At 39.8% G+C, this 17,350-nt stretch overlaps 1 protein-coding gene across 2 annotated transcripts in view; it reads right to left on the bottom strand.

The window, feature by feature from the left end:
• Positions 1-17,350, bottom strand: part of nbas (NBAS subunit of NRZ tethering complex) — a 189,463-nt gene that overhangs the window by 126,442 nt on the left and 45,671 nt on the right. For both annotated transcript variants that reach the window (XM_026918524.3, XM_026918525.3), the window contains exons 19-25: positions 14,990-15,068; positions 11,798-11,902; positions 11,294-11,430; positions 5,535-5,621; positions 5,273-5,426; positions 3,353-3,538; positions 1,432-1,605 (exon numbers count right to left, since the gene is read on the bottom strand). In XM_026918524.3, coding sequence (XP_026774325.3) covers positions 1,432-1,605; positions 3,353-3,538; positions 5,273-5,426; positions 5,535-5,621; positions 11,294-11,430; positions 11,798-11,902; positions 14,990-15,068 — 922 coding nt within the window. The remainder of the gene's footprint in view (positions 1-1,431; positions 1,606-3,352; positions 3,539-5,272; positions 5,427-5,534; positions 5,622-11,293; positions 11,431-11,797; positions 11,903-14,989; positions 15,069-17,350) is intronic.

The following is a 17,350-nucleotide window of genomic DNA, read 5'->3' as shown; positions in this document are numbered from 1 at the left end:
TTGCTGCTGTAGTAGTACTAGTAGCAGTAACAGTAGTAGTAATAGTAACAGTAGTAGTAATAGTTACAGTAGTAGTAATAGTAACAGCAGTAGTAACTGCAGTAGTAGTAGTAGCAGTAGTAGTAGTTGCTGTTGTAGTAATAACTGTAGTAGTAGTAGTAACAGTAACAGTAGTAGTAGCAGTAACAGTAGTAGTAGTAACTGCAGTAGTAGCAGTAGTAGTAGTCGCTGTTGTAGTAATAGTAGTGGTAGTAGTAGTAACAGTAACAGTAGTAGTAACGGCAGTAGTAGCAGTAGTAGTAGTCGCTGTTGTAGTAATAGTAGTGGTAGTAGTAGTAACAGTAACAGTAGTAGTAACGGCAGTAGTAGCAGTAGTAGTAGTCGCTGTTGTAGTAATAGTAGTGGTAGTAGTAGTAACAGTAACAGTAGTAGTAACGGCAGTAGTAGCAGTAGTAGTAGTCGCTGTTGTAGTAATAGTAGTGGAAGTAGTAGTAACAGTAACAGTAGTAGTAACGGCAGTAGTAGCAGTAGTAGTAGTCGCTGTTGTAGTAATAGTAGTGGTAGTAGTAGTAACAGTAGTAGTAGCAGTAACGGCAGTAGTAGCAGTAGTAGTAGTTGCTGCTGTAGTAGTTGTAGTAACAGTATTAGTAGTAGTAGCAGTTGTAGTAGTACTAGTGTACGGTACTTGCTAACTATAAGGAACAACAGGGGGAGCATCAGATTCAGAGTAAATAAGACTGTTATGCAAATATAGTTACATTGTTCAAATTGCAGGTGATCCTAAAGCATCATTAGTTTCAGCATATGAATACAGCAGAATGTAGAGTATACAGATGCACAGGTTCACTGAGCTGGACTTATTTGTCCAAGCAAATTTTTTTTTTTTTTTTACAACTTTTGGTCACTGCTTATTGACTGCATAATGACTGTAGAAATCCTGAATGCACTGTGTGTGAGAAAATTTAAATTCTTAAAATAAATCTGTCTTGAAACGTAATGTCATTTCTGACAGCGTACAGACGGCCATGTACTAAACTTTGATAGGGTGCTATTAGACTCATTATTCTGCCTTGTTGAACAATAAAGATAGATGTGCTCACACACATTACTTCTTCAACCATTTTCCTACTTTTCTTTGAGAGAAACTGGTGACAGTCAGTGAGGGTGAATGACCCATAACTTTATTACAGATGTAGGAGAGCGTCTGCCTGTGTGTGTGTGGGAGTGTGTCTGCCTTTAACGGCACTCGTGCTAGCTGAATGATTCCACGGGGGAGCAGGCTGCAGGCTCTTAACCCCTTTCAATTCTAATACTCTCAGTATATATATATATATATATATATATATATATATATATATATATATATATATATATATATATATATATATATGTATATATATGTGTGTGTGTGTGTGTGTGTGTCATACTAACGCCTGGTTTGGAATGCTGGAAAATTTTAAGTGGGAGAGTCAGATCCTCCTTAGCGAGGGACACCAGATATTCTCTGAGGAGAGCAGCAGACGATCCCTCCTTCTGACTCTCACAGCGGTGGAGAAATGGTACCATCCACTGGAAGGCGTTCTTCACATAGGATTCCACACTTGACTGATGGAAAAATCACAAAGAGAGACACAGAGAGTAATAATGAGAAAAAGGATTTAACAGTAGTCATGAGACAAACAGGGAAGAACTGGGGACATGAATAAGATCTAAGATGTCACAGCTATCCATGGCTGGGTTCCAAGAAAGAATAATTGGTTCTGCTCTCTGGGTGGCAAGAAAAAATTCCTCTCTTGCTTGTCTATTGAGTGACACTAGCCAAAGTGTTAGGACAGATGAACACACAAACTATGTATATGTACACTATATGGCCAAAAGTTGGTGGACTCCTGACCATCACACCTAAATGTGGTTCTTCCACAAACTGTTGCCACACAGTTTGAAGCACACAATTGTATAAGATGTCTTTGTATGCTATAGCATTACAATTTCCCTTCACTGGAACTAAGAGGCCCAAACCTGACCTCAACCCCACTGAACACCGACTGCACCCCAGACCTCATCACCCAACATCAGCGCCTGATCTCACTAATGCTCCAGTGGCTGAATGAACACAAATCCCCACAGCCACACTCCAACATCTAGTGGAAATCCTTCCCAGAAGAGTGGAGCTTATTATAACAGCAAAGTGGGAATAAATCTGGAATGAGATGTTCAAAAAGAACATTTGGGTGTGATGGTCAGGTGTTCACATACTTTTGGCCGTATAGTGTATGAACAGCACTTTGTCTTCCGAGGTGTCAGAGGAAGAACATTAGCCTATACCCTCGCAGACCAAACCCAGGGAATGAGTTATGACTAAATTCGAAAGAAAATTGGGTAACATAAAACAGACATGGGTAGAAAAACAGAACTGGAGTGTACAAGACAATAAAACAGACTTACTCTAAGCAATAAAGAGAGAAACTATAAATAAAGTATCTGGAGAGATTATTAGAGTGGCACAGTAGTAATAAGGATGGTGAACAAAAGACATACACACACACACACACACACATATATATATATATAGATAGATAGATATATTTATGTATGTATGTATGTATGTATGAAAAAGTAGATTTTATATATATATATATATATATATATATAAAATCTACTTTTTCATACATATATATATATATAAAAAAGTAGTTTGTCTTGTAATTTAAAGAAACTACTGATGATATTAAAGATAAATATATTTTGAAAAAAAAGAGGATAATTATGTTTAGATGTAGCCTAACAATCCATTTATAATCTGACTGATAGCTGAGAATAGCTGAGAATTAAAACCTTTCATGAACACAATCAGACACACAACCAGAATTTGAATCCAAATTAAATTTATATCCAAAGCAGTTAATCAGTTCATTAAACTATTAAATAGAACAATCAATTTGGAAAGCTTTGAATCTGCTTATTTTTACAATCATAGTCCTTGCTACAAGTTGTAAAAGATTTTAAACAATATCATATTGAATGGGAGGTTGAGGGACTTAATTAATTAACCATCATTTTTTATTAATAGAGAGACATTTTTTTTTAATTCAGCTTAATTAAAACGTTTTGGCAATAATAGAAAAAAAACATGGCCATGGCAAGAAAGTTACTCTGAAATGAGATCTAGGGAAAAAAGAGTAAAAAAAAAAAAAAAAAAAGAAAGATACACATTAAACTTTTTTTTTGTGTGTGTGTACATGTGTGTGTGTGAGAGAGAGAGAGAGAGAGAGAGAGAGAGAGAGAGAAAATGTAAAGAAAATAAAAAAAGGCCTGGACCGATACAGACAGACAGAAAAGAGCAGCTGCATACATTTTTCATGAGTAGGCGGAGCTTGTCGATGTCATTAAGCTGCCGCAGCTCCCTCAGACTGAGACTCAGGTCGCAAGACGTCTCATACACTAGGGTCTCCATGGTAACCAGGTCGTCACCCAGCTGCTCCAGCCCGGGGATTTCCCGCTCTTTTCCCAGACGCACCAAAGACAGAGCACAGTCCACCTACATACACACACACACACACACACACACACACACACAGGCGAGAGTGTAAACAATCTCCACAGCCAACCAAGAGCAGGCTGCTAGAAGACTGACCAATCAGACATCGCACGACAACAAAGAGAGCCAATCAGAATCAGAATAAACTCCCAAGCCACATGTTACTACATGAGAAAAATAGTAAGGGCTGAAATGCTTTCATCTAAACACACAAAGCAAAATGTAGACATAAAGTTGGAAAATATTTGAAGGGGGAAAAAAAAAAAAATCTTCAAACAGAAAAAGAAGTGCAAAAGCCGATCAACCAAAATCACCTGCTTGAGCAGTCAGTCGATCTGATCGACATCCTGACCTGCCAATAAATATCCTTCTACCTGTTGACAGACATCGCTGGTGGCCAATCAATATGAGATCTATGTCTGGTAAGGAGAGAAATGGTAGCGATTTGTCTCCCTAGCTCATACAAATCAGGAAGACTCACAAATTCATCACAATGAACCTCCTCCTACCCACAATAACAACAAAATACGCCGATCAATACAGACCATAAAGGATGAAACGCAGAGGATGCGGAGAGTTACATGCACACAGACACGCATCTTACTAGCCCTGCAGACAGCACTAACCACAACAGAGAGTCAATTTTTTACACAAAAACACACCTTGATAATTAGAGCCGAGTCGAACAGAAAATATCGATCTGCATAAGCTGTCTGCTCTGAGGGATACACCAGCTGGAAACGGCCATGCAAAGATGAACAAGCCTAGCATCTTTTAACTACAGCTAATCAGTGCGTATTTCTCTTCGTTCAATCCTCAAATTCCACCAATTTCTCACATTCCACTGTGGTGAGGAAAAAAATGCATACAGTTGACTGACACAATGACAAAAGAAAGAAAGAAATTATATGGCACACTTACTGAAGCAGTGAAGCATATACAAGTTCAAATTCACTGGAACATGGTGGAGCAATTCAGTGTTCAAAAAATTAGCAAAGCCTGAACTATGTAACTGGTATTACTGGAGTGATAAAATACAAGGCATATACTTCTGGTCTTTTTTTTTTTTTTTTTTTTTTGTTAATGCAGTGAAAACCTTATTTAAACATTGTAGAGAAATTTAAAATTAAGCAAGGTCTATGCTAACAAGCTCACACTTCATTAACATCATCTCTCTCAGCAGCAGGCCAGACACGAGTGGGAGCTCAGATAAGGTCCTCTGCTACTTCACAGCAACACTTCAGAGTGTAATTTTTACATTAGCCCATTTGCACAATGATTTCTCGCATCGACTCGAGAACAGAAAGGACTCAATATTGTATTATCACCTACAGTATTCTTTTAAGTTCTGCTTAAGCCAAATGAGCAGCGTAAGACGAGATTTTGCTGTTTGTGTGTGAGTTGAGTCGATTTAGAGTCTTTAGCCTGAGCTTTGTTTGATGTATTAATGAACGCTGCATGAGTTAATTCAGCTGTTATTATCTTGGTGCAGTTGTCCCCAAAAGGATAGGAATAGCGGACAGTTTTGATCTTGTGGGGACATTTGGCTTGTCTCCACAGGGAAATTCAGTGATTAGAGTGAAGGCATAGTGATGATGATGTGATGTGTGTGTGTGTGTGCACCTGATAGGAATTGTGGTTGCTACCTTGAGCGTTGGTATGGCACCATTCAGTGATTAGTATGACAGCATGGCGATGATAGATGTGTGTTGGTGTGTGTGTGTGTGTGTGTACCTGGCGTGAGTTGTGCTCGATCTCCTGGGCTCTGCTCAAGTACCAGTCAGTAAGGAGTGTGATGGATGGATTCGGGGTGCAAAATCGCTCCAACTGTGGCTGCTCTTCATACAGGAAGTGAGGATCATCCACCATGCGTGGTTCCACCGCTGTCCTACAAACACACACACACACACACACACACGCACGACCCCTATTATTAGTTCCCGGGTACTAACTTTACATTTCTCATTAAAAATCATCAAGTCTTGCCAATCCCCACCTGCACTGCGGATCTTCGCACCAGTCCAAATCTCTGTGCCTCTGCTCGTCCCAGGGAATAAACACCACACTGGACATCTCATCCTTACTGAAAAGTGAGAAAAACAGGGATTCAAAGCCTAATTTTCCAAAAAAAGCCTGGCTAAAATGACTTCCCAACAGAGCCAGAGTCCTGCTCAGTGTGCCAAATGCTTGTGACAACTTGCACAGTTTTGCTTTTTTAACAGCACACTGCCTTGCTGGCGGCGTGTAACAGCTAAACAACAGCCTGCCAAGTATGCTTGCTCCCAACTGACGAATGTGTCAGAAATGCCATGAGCAGCTGGTGATGCGATTATTAGACACAAGAAGATTTTGCAAGTGCTTGCTGCTCAATTTCTCTCTTTTTTTTTTTTTTAAACAAAATTTTCTCCCAATTTTGTCACAGGCATTTCCCCCTGATAGGTGGGTCTCATGACAGCTACCAATCTGGCATGGTGAAGGCTAACACATGCTTCCTCTAACAAATGTGAAGCCAGACAACTGCTGCTCATACAACCTCATAAGATAATTGATGACACTGGGAGAGTTCTAACCTCCGTACTTTGTATACATCACTTTGCATGAAGTGGCCGTACAAATAAAACCGTCTAAAATTTGCTAGGAACCCATTTTTGTTTATTTATCAAAAAGATGACCAATTGATTACGATTTTTTTTTATTATTACTTAATTACTAGTCGACTAGGGAAAAAAATTGTCATACAACCCCTATTATGCTATAATGCTAACACATCCGTGATTGGCCAGTGTCGCTCTGGTTGTGGCTTTTTCGGACCCACTTGTTTCTGGGGCCAATCATTTGGATTTCATAACAAACTTGCATAGAATTGAGAAAATCTCAGTGTAATCAAACTTGCTTGCCACTGTCACTGAAATCGCTGCTCCATGTCCTTAGATTAAAAAGTGCACAATTCAATTGCATTTAACATTTCACAAAGCAGCTTTACAGAAATATATAAATATGGCCAAAAGTGTGGACACTTGACCATCACACCCATACATACTTGAGAAACATTCTATTCCAGATTTATTCCCCTTTGCTGTTATAATAAGCTCCACTCTTCTGGGAAGGTTTTCCACTAGATTTTAGAGCGTGGCTGTGGGGATTTGTGTTCATTCAGCCACAAGAGTGAAGTCAGGCACTGATGTCAGGCAAGAAGGCTTGGCACGCAGTCAACGTGCCAAATTATCCTGAAGGTGTTCTACTAGACACTAGAGTTCTTCTTAGTTCCAGTGAAAGGAAAATGCAATGCTACAGCAAACAGACATTCTATACAATTGTGTACTTCCAACTTTGCGGTAACAGTTTGGAGAAGAACCACATATGAGTGTGGCGGTCGAGATTACCAGGCCCAACTGATAAACCCATTAACCCATCATTACAAAGACGGATAAACATTTGAGAGATCATTGGTGCACTGGTCTACATCGGTATGGAAAAAAGTAATATAGTCAGATAAACCATCTCCAAAGTGTTCACAAATGGATGAATGTATGTATGATGTATGGTATACACCAAGAGAACAGTACAGGCCTGAATGCTTGGGGGTCTGGTGGCTCTGTTATGCTCTAGGGAACATCAATGCGGTCAGTGGATCATCTCTAGAAGCTGTTCCATTCATAGCCTTTCAAACATTCCCAATTACTGATAACCAGTTTGAATCAGAATCACCACATCACAGGTTCTGCACCTGAACATTCAATAAAAGCAGCTTTCCATTCTAGCCTAATATTCCAGTCTATATGGGTCTTCAACAGATCAGATAATTTGAGGACAGATACATCTTACTGCGCTGATATTCTCATGTTTCATTCATCTATTATATTAAACTAAGTTCCACATATTTGTATTACATTTATATGTATATGTAAGCACAAATTCTAAGGAGTTAGAGTAATTTTGTTGGGGTTAACAATGAATGAATGTGGAAAAGCTTCTTCCCTCTCCCTAATCTTAATGGTTATAGAATGAGCAAGAGATTATGATGTAGCAGCAAATGCAAACCCCCTAGACTCCTTGAAAATGACACTGTGCTCAACAGAAAGCTGTCGATGTTCTGGAGTAAAATTGGCAAAAGCCCCATTTTGCAGTCTCTAAAGAGCAGCTATTTGGCCTATTCATTATGACCCCAGCTAAAAAACTACTCTGGGTGCGATTTTATGAGAAATTTCTCCCTTTTTCATTTCAAAAATGGAGCAAAATAGCCACAATGACAGGAACTAAAACTTACCAACTGGAACAAATGATTTCTTCCTGCTACTGTGAGAATGAAGTACAGAAAGTAATATAGATGATGCCACAGTCTATACACTAATGGCATTATATTTTTCTATATCTTTCACACATCTCTGCTCTGAGCGCAGTATAACTAACCAAGCACAGATGTATGTCCAAACCCTGAGCACAAAATTCAATAAAGAATCTGATTCTTTCAAAGACACGAATCTCCATTTACCCTTCATAATTACTCAGTAATGAAGAATTCTAATAAAAAGTCTTCTGAATTGAAGAAAAGGCATCATTTTTATGCTGGTCAGAAAGACTGATCATTGATTCGCAGACTTAATTACAATTAAATAATCTCTTTCCTCTTTTTAAACTCAGCTCGGAGGAAAGTCATTTACATACACACATGCACACACAATCAATACAGCTGAGTTATTCTGCTCATGTTCCCTGTAATCTACTGAAGCTTGGTCTGGGTTTGTAAGATGGAGAAAGAAACGAAGATGGGCTGAACTAATTTGTCCTCCAGTCTGCCTAGCTACCTATGTATCTGTCCACTTGAGTGCTTAAAAGTCTGTCTGTCTGTCTGTTCTAACTATCCGTCTCGCTGTCTTTCTAGTCATCTGAATTGCTGCCTATTACCGCTTATTTCTGTCTTGCTGCCCATCTATCCATCCCTCTAGCTGCCTCTCTAGCCGTCCGTCTTGCTGCCTCTCTAACGGTCTGTCTCACTGCCTCTCTAGCCACCTATCTCACTGCCTCTCTAGCCGTCCATCTTGCTGCCTATATAGCCGCCCCCTCACTTCTTCTCTAGATGTCCATGTCACTGCATATATAGCCATCCGTCTCGCTGCCTCTCTAGCCATCGGTCTAGCTACCTCTCTAGCTGCCTCTCTAGCTGCCTCTCTAGCTGCCTCTCTAGCTGCCTCTCTAGCTGTCCATCTCACTGCCCACATATCCATCCGTTAGACTGTCAATCTTGCTGACTATTGCTGTCTTTGGCCCATATAACCGTCTGTCTCGCTTCCTGTCTAACCGCCCGTTTAACCGTTTATTTCACTGCTCATACAGCTGTCCATTTTGCTGCCCATCAAGCCATCTGTCTGACTGCCCAGCTAGCTGTCTCCATCCATCCGTCCATCCATCCACCCATCTATAGTCAACAGTCAATCAATAGTTCATCTACTGACTATAAATACTGATAAATAAATAAATAAATAAATAAATATCATCAATATGACTTAATTTCCGTTGTTTAAACATTCTGGCCACCTTACTCTGGGTTTAAGTTATTACCCAAGCCAAACTGTGCATGTTCATGCTTATCCAAGAAGAAATTGTTACTTTTTTCTAATTAAATCCTGTGCAGGTAATCATAAAATCCTAAAACATACTGAAAAGACTTCATTTGGCTATAGTTTTCTCAGTGGCAGATGGCGAGAGACCTGCAGATTTTGCCTGTGAGAAAAACCACAGCGCAGTTAAACCCTCTTGGACCTGCAGAAATGAGAAAGTGGTCTCCAGCTGTTGAGCCATGATGGATGCTTACTACTAAGGCAGCTGACCTCCAGGGAGAGAGAGAGAGAGAGAGAGAGAGAGACAGAGCAAGAGAGGGAGAAAGAGAGAGAGAGAGAGAGAGAGAGAGAGAGAGAGAGAGAGAGAGTGGGAGGCCGCTGCGCTCAACGTGCCCTAAATCTTCCACCACCCTCATTACGGAGACGGTAGGGGGAAAAGACAGATGCACCCTCTTTGTTTCTCCTCTACACACACACACACACACACACACACACACACAAAACACCTCTCAAATACACGCTCACGCTGTCTCCTAAATCCACACCACCAGCAGTTAACTGTGTCTTCTGCAGTTGTATATCAAAAGAAGGTGATGCGAAAATGCAAAACGGAGGAGTAGGAACCTGGGCTTTATTGCTACGGCTGCTTTGACATCGAGCGTAAATTTAGGATGTGCTATTACACGCATCTGTTTTAAATTCCATGACTCGAGGGTGCTGATGCAAACGCAGTGTTATAGTTCAGAGCCAGAGAGACTGCATATTTCCAGAGGTGGCCTGACACGACAACTGCACCACAATTTAACACTAAGAGTACTGAATGTTACAGATCATAATGTCAAGAAGTTGGACAAGAAAATGCGCTTTGTGAAAATGTCTTTAGACAAGGCTTCAGTCCTGAGCAATGTCATGTGACTAAGCATGTGCCAAAAAATAATATTGCCTTAAGCCTGTTTACAGCAGGGGTTTAAGATTTTACTTGTCACACTGTATGAGATGTCAGATTATGAAGATATGAAGATCCCCAGACGATAGACCAGTGATTAGAGAAAATTACTACATTCTGCTTATGTCAGACAGGGCAAAGTGCAGAAAATGGGCTTGTGTAAATAGAAACAGGGAGATAGGGCTCCCGAGTGGCGCTACAGAAACACATTCTCCCCATCATCCAGAGTTTGCAAGTTCTAGTCTCAAGAGTCCAAGACAGCAAAAAACACACTCTATGGAAAGCGCTATCTGTCTTCTCCCACAAATATAAGCTCACAGACGCTCATGACTGGCTAGTGTCACTGTGATTGACAGGTGGGAGAGACAGTACGCCCCTCCTACACGGCCAATTTTGCTCCCTGGGGATTCAAACCTTTTTTTTTTTTGTCAATGATGGGGAAAACATTCTTCTGCTACACCTTTTCCAGGATATTCTTTAAGAACTTATTTGAAAATCAAGTAAAGGAGTAGAGAAGTATTTCTAGGCCACTTAAAAAATTATCTATTTAATGATGTATTAAGCGAAATAGATTATTTTATGACATGTTAAGGGGAGCATAACCATTTTCGAAACATTTGGATGGAAACATTTCTACAAGGATCCCGTTTATCTGTACTTTAATTGTTCTTCTTTGAGCGGTCCCCACTCTTTCACTAATCATGTAATCATGTAAAGTAATCGTTTTTCCAGCAAGCACAATAACTCTCACGGCACGGAAGACCAAGTCCATGACCCCCAGAGTTCCCCAGAACAACGCAATCCATCTTTGGTTTCCATGGCTATCTAACACACTTTGCTCCTGCATTTGAACCCATTTGCAGCTCTAAGATGGATGTGCGGACAAAGACATTTTTCTTTTTTTTTTTTTTTACTTGATCAGATATCCATTTGTGCCTTTTAATTGCTCACCAGAGGATAAATGATTTTACCATTGCTTTGTTTTGACAATCTTCTTGCGTGTTCTCTAATTAATTGCGAGGAAATGCTACAGGTTCGTGCACACTCCCTAGCGATAGCTTGAAAAAAATCCACCGTCAAAAACCGACCTTTAAAATATTAAAAGTAAAAAATAAAAGCAAAGAAATGCGGTACAGAGCTGGTTACAAAACCTAAAGTTCATCTTAACCTCCAGAGACCTCTCCAAGCATGTATGTATGTATGTATGTGCATGTGTGTGTGTGTGTGTGTGTGTGTGTGTATGTTTCTTACCAGGCCTCGGGCAGCAGCGCTGTGTACTCATGTGGAGAGGTGGTTTCTGGGAAATTGCACAGGATGGCTAGTCGATGCTGGAGCAACTCAGAGCCATGATAAGTAAAGAGAATATCCAGCGCCTGAACGTTACTCTCCTAGGAGAAAGAAAGGAAGAAACAGAGAGAGAAAGAGAGAGGGAGAGAGAGAAGGAGAGGAAAAAAGAGAGAGTAATAAATGAATAATTAATACAAGTCAAATTCATGGCTGTGTCTATTTTCCCCTGCAGCTATTTCTCCACTAATAGTCTTTGTAAGTAACCATATTTCAGCCTCCCAGACTTAGAAATACTTTCATGGTATAACGGAGAATCCATATTTTAGACAATACACACACAATGAGGTTAAAGTAAGATGTATAATTCACACTCCTGGACTCCCCCCCCCCCCCCCCCCACACACACACACACACACACACACACACACCCCCACGACAGACAGACAGAAGTAAACAAGTGAGCTTTACCCTGGCGTAGGTTCTTGCTGACAGCACAATATTCTGACTGCGGAACTTTTTGAAGAATTCTGCGTCGTACCTCTCCTCTGCTGCATGGGGTCCGCCCAAAATCTCCTACACACACACACACACACACAGTATAAATCCTCTATATAAGCACTAATGATATTTATCTCTTGTCACTTTAGAGTCATGTGACACTACTCTCACTGTTTTGTCTCTCCGCTCTATCCTGTCACGTGTATACTGAATCGACCTTCCATTGTGCACTGTGATTATTTTTCTTACCTCTGCTGCCCCTCTTATGCTTATGCCTTTATTTTGCCTGTATTTTATTGTATACTGCCGTTTTAACACGTTTATTTTGTCTATCTTGTGGAGTGAACGTATTGTGTCCTGTCTTTTATTGTGCAGTTTATGTGCTTATTATAGTGTCTTGTCTTCTACTGTGTTTTGTTATGCACTTTATACTTTGATCGCACCCTGTTTTTATTGAACATGGTGCTCTTATTGTGTTTTGAAGCTTGAATTAATTTGCTGTTTGAAATGCGCTTTATAAAACAAATAATGTCTGACTTTATACCATAGCTTTTAGCGTACATTCTGTCTGGGACTGAGTGAGTGAGTGCGTCCTATGACTCCATCCATTAATATACTCTTATAAATCACTTACTAAATTAGAAAGTAAGAACTAAAACAGGACAGATGTGCTGTTATAGGAAAATAATCTACAACATGATGGTGTGATGCGGCCCGAGATGAAGCCCAGTCGTCATTACCACCCCAAAGTCAATTATTTTCCAATAACAGTAATTGACTTATTTCTTTTACACAACAGCAATGTTTTTTCTATTATTAATTTTATAATTCATACTTTTTAAGCCATTTATAGAAACAATAACATTAGAACAAGCGCATTAATATAATCCTTGCAGCTGGAACTACTGTGAAAGCTGCTGTTAGTAGGGCCTTTCGCACCGCTTTAGTTCCAGAACTAAATTTACAGGACTAAAGTACTGGGCGATTTTGTGTGAACTATTTCCCAGTACCGTTTAAAGGGTTGCATTCGCACCGACAGCGGGCACTAGGAAGTGATGTAAGCCGGCTGACAGCGGCGTCATTTGTGCGCGGCGTTCAACAACGGAAACAAAGAAGAACAACGTAAACAACTGGAGGATGGAGGACGCTGTGATCGGAGCTGTGTTTTTGTTGTGTCTCGCGTCCATCCATCGCTATTCTCCATACTTGCTAAATAAGTCGACACTACAGTATGTTTACACTGCGTTTTAAATCATGGCGGGTGAGGGCGTTTTTGTACGCGTTTGGCCAATCAACGTCTACTTACGTCACGGATAGTACCAGTTGTGCTGGTTAGACCCTGCTCCGGAGTAGGAGCTAATTTGGTTCTCGAAAAAGGCAGTCCGGTACTAAAATCACACCCAGTTCCAGAGGTGCGAAAACGCCAAAAAGTGGGTAGTTCCACAATTAGTTCAGGTACTATGAAAAGGTTCCCGCAGTGCGAAAGGCCCTATAGAGAATTAACCAACACCTTGGATGTTTGAGGCTGACCACCCTGTATGTGAGTGTTTCCAAATTAAACCACTCACAATGGCACAGATTAGGATTCTGTATTATCGAGTCAGGTTTCTCAGAGAGAACAAAGATCTCTCTCGTAATACTTTTCCACCAACATGCTGGGGTCAGAGCTCATACCAGGGGCTGGGGCCTAATCTCAAACCATTCTGCATGCCTCCACCACGAAGAAAAGCGATTAAAAATCACTAACAAAAACATGATTATCTCAAAACTAGCACTAAGACTAAGGACTGATGTTCTCATCACAGCAACTCAAGTGATCACTGAATAGACTACATGAATGCAATTAAAAACTGGACGATAACAATCAGAAGGAATTTAAGGCTTCATTTTGAAAAAAAACATCGATATTACAAACACGGATCAGTGATCCTTGGAAAAACACAATAATGGAGTCCACACACTTGAGAGATGACTAGAACAGTCTCATTACAACACCATTGTTAAGTTCAAAAAGAAAGAATTGTGCAAATCAGCAGCTGTCTGAAAAAGCTGATTTTTTTTTTTTTTCCAAAGTTGCAAGTAGGTTTGAAAGACTGAAAATAAACCCTACTTCCTAATACTTCTTTTACAAAACAAAAGTTTTCATCTGTATATTTAATCTTATATTTTCATTCTGTATATTTAATGCTGCACCTCGATGCTTTAACTGCCTTCCAAATCCCACCTCCTGCTGCACCACACACATCAGCTGGGACACATCTGGCTGACGGCAGAACAATTTTCATTAGTCATAATTCATTAGCGTGCACAGGTACTAGATGATTTTTTTTGAGAATGAGGAAGATGCAGGTACGTGGAAGGAAACTGCAGTGAAAAGGCATCATATAACTTCTACTACATCACAAAAAAAAAAGCAAGACAAAACAAATAGTCAAATTATATTTTTCCAAGAGGATCGTGATCATATGCTTGTTTATTTCCTGTAGTCTGTCTTAATGCATCTAAATAGCAAACAAGTTCGCCATACCCTATTACTTTACTTTAGCTACCACATTTTAGCCACACAGGTTTCTGAAGCTTTTACTTGCCCAATTGGCTACCCACTGAATTTATCATCTGAAAAGTCTATTCATTACAACTTACTGTTAATAAAAAAACAACTTGTAAGACTGTAAGGATGCTTTCAGACTGAAAAAAACATTGTGTATAATAGGAAAGTGAAGAAAAGTCTATTTTCATAAAGGAATAGAAAAATCAGTTCTCAAAAAACAAAGGACGTGATACAGGGATAATTTGCAAACATGCAATTCTATACAGTCTATATTTCCTATACAGGAATCCTAGAGTAGCTCAACACTCTTTACAACACACATTACGTGTACTTCACACAATCTGTAATATTTAACAGTAGTTAACAAACACTGGACAAGAAAGTATACCCAAAGATTTCAAATTAATTTTCAAAAATTAAGTAGTCTGCTTTTTTGCTGTTTGTGCTATTAAAAGCTACCGTGTGCTACGTTATTTCTACACTTGCCCTTACTTTTAACTTTACTGATATTATTAATCTTGCAGTCATAGCCCTAATCAGAATATCTGGTGTGCAGTGTGTTCAGTGTTGAGTGATAATGTGGCGTACGCTAAAGCTGTCCTTATTCTCACCTCATACGTGGCCAGTCGGTCCAAATAGCACAGCAGCTTGAGTCTGCTTCTACACAGCTCCTTCTGCTCCAGTGTTAACCTGCACAGAGGAAAAAAAAAAATAGTATTTTATTATGATTTTACAATTGTATTGAAATCAAATCAACAACCTGGATCAAACGGACCTCCACCGGGCATACACAGCACGGCATCACTTCTAAAGTGTTAACAGATTCTGAAAAGTAAGGAAATCTCAGCAATCTTCATTTTTTAAAACCAAAGGTTGTATCATTTTGGAAATAAAAATGAACTACGCAAAGACGGCGTAGTAGATATGATGATTTGTGTTGAACTATAATGCAGCGGGGAGAGTGAGTCCGTGTATTAACACCAAAAAGGAAAAAGAAACAGTAACGAAAATGTTAGATTAAAGAAAGAAAAAAAGAAAGAAAGAAGGTTAAGTAAAAGAATAAAGATGTTAAATAAAGTAAAGAACAAAAGAATGAAAGAAAAGTAGGAAAAAAGTTTTTAAAAAGGCATCAAAGACAGACAGAGAGAAAGAAAGAAACTTTTGAATAGGATGCACAGACCTAAACACCTGAATTCATGCATGCGCTTCATTTACATCCAGTTTAATCTGCTGTAGTGAAACTTTCTGCGCTCCTGTGTGTAATTATTCATTACAGTGCCCATGCACCCAGAAGCAGGACTTCTACATGCTTAATGATGCTCTTGGATGACTGATTCACATAATACACGCTGCTGTTTTGTGTTTTAACATCTCTGAATTTACAATTTTTCTGTTTAAAACAGACTTTCTCAGTGCATCTGGGAAAAAAAAAACTGATTAGAGGAGCGATATGTATGTGAGAGTGTGAGCATTAACAGCTTCAGCATAATTTCATTTGCATTCTTCAATCAAGTGCTGCACTTTCAGGGCTAGGAAGGGTGAAACTGTTGCAATAATGTGCTGTGGGAGTAGTCAACTGTGAGAGAGAGGTGTGTGTGTGTGTGTGTGTGTGTGTGTGTGTGTGTGTGTGTAATGGAGGTCACTAACTCCAGTTGTACTTTCACAGCTCTGAACAGCAAGTTTAATGGTAATTGCACTGTGTTGAGCATTAGTTGAGTGAGAAAACAAAGCCTGGGCCAGTGAGCAGCCCTGCCCGGCCTCCCCATACACACACACACACACACACACACACACACACACACACACACAGAGCATTGTGATCGATAGTGCTGTGCTGCTGTAATGGCTGTGCAGTTAAAAAGGAATTAACAAAATGATGGCCTTTGGTTTTCCACTCCATAATCACAACAGCAAACTGCACTGAGCAATGTGTGCTTGTCTGTGTGTGTGTGCTTGTGTGTGTGTGTGTGTGTGTGTGTGTGTGTGTGTGTGTGCTAAATGGACATGAATGGAGTTTTTCTGCTGCATATTTTTTTAAAAATAACCATAATAAAAAAAACAATGAATGGCCCAAACAGCTTGGGTTTGTAGTTTGTCTTTTACAAACCTGAGCCACATCGAGACGCAGCACTGACAGGAAAAGCAACTGCATCCTCATTAACACCACTTTTAAATCCAGCAATCCATGAATGAACAATTCTTTGTTAAGTTATTTATCTTCCTCTATATTGCTTAACCGGTACTGCGAGGAAAAACAAGACATCAACCTCAAACTAGATGAAGTCGAGAGGCTATCACAGGTGACTTACGCTATAGGATACTATCTAGTGAATTCTTAGAGTAACCTCAGTTGCGAGTCGATGATATACAGCCATGACATCATCCAGCGTACAGTCTGACAGCTCATTCTGAGCCTTTTATTCAACTGGGTTAAGGTACTATCTTTAACCAGGGTTGACACAACACAACTCCCTTTCAAAAACCACACACAGACCTGAAACTAGCCCAAAAAGTTGGCCATCGAAGCAGGAAACAAATATTTCACACATATTTCATTATGCACTCCATAATCCCCCTTTCCCTCTCCCGATCTTTATAATATCTTACAATAGAAATGGTTCTGTTCATCACAGACACATTGCCTGCACGTACACTGCCATTCTGCAGAAAAGTTCTTAGATTTAATTCTAATTATTTGCTGTAAAAATAAGATCTTGGTGGCCGTGATGTATTTTCAACTAGCACAATCTGGCAACCCTGCCATTAACGGTCCTGTGTGCTGCTCGTCATGGTGCAGCGAGAATCCTGCCCCAATGGACCTCTATTAGCGCTTGCCCCGTTTTTGACCACTAGGTGCTATAATAACTATGGAAGTGAGCAAATCAATAGAACATCAGCTTGTATCTGTCACATAGCAACATTTTTTTTAAAATCTTTGTGATTAGAGTTGTGAATGAGGACAATATGATGAT

Source organism: Pangasianodon hypophthalmus, chromosome 30 (assembly GCF_027358585.1).
Source record: "Pangasianodon hypophthalmus isolate fPanHyp1 chromosome 30, fPanHyp1.pri, whole genome shotgun sequence".
Lineage (NCBI taxonomy): Eukaryota > Metazoa > Chordata > Actinopteri > Siluriformes > Pangasiidae > Pangasianodon > Pangasianodon hypophthalmus.
The sequence above is the reverse complement of the archived record's forward strand: the minus strand, read 5'-3'. Positions and strand labels throughout refer to the sequence as shown.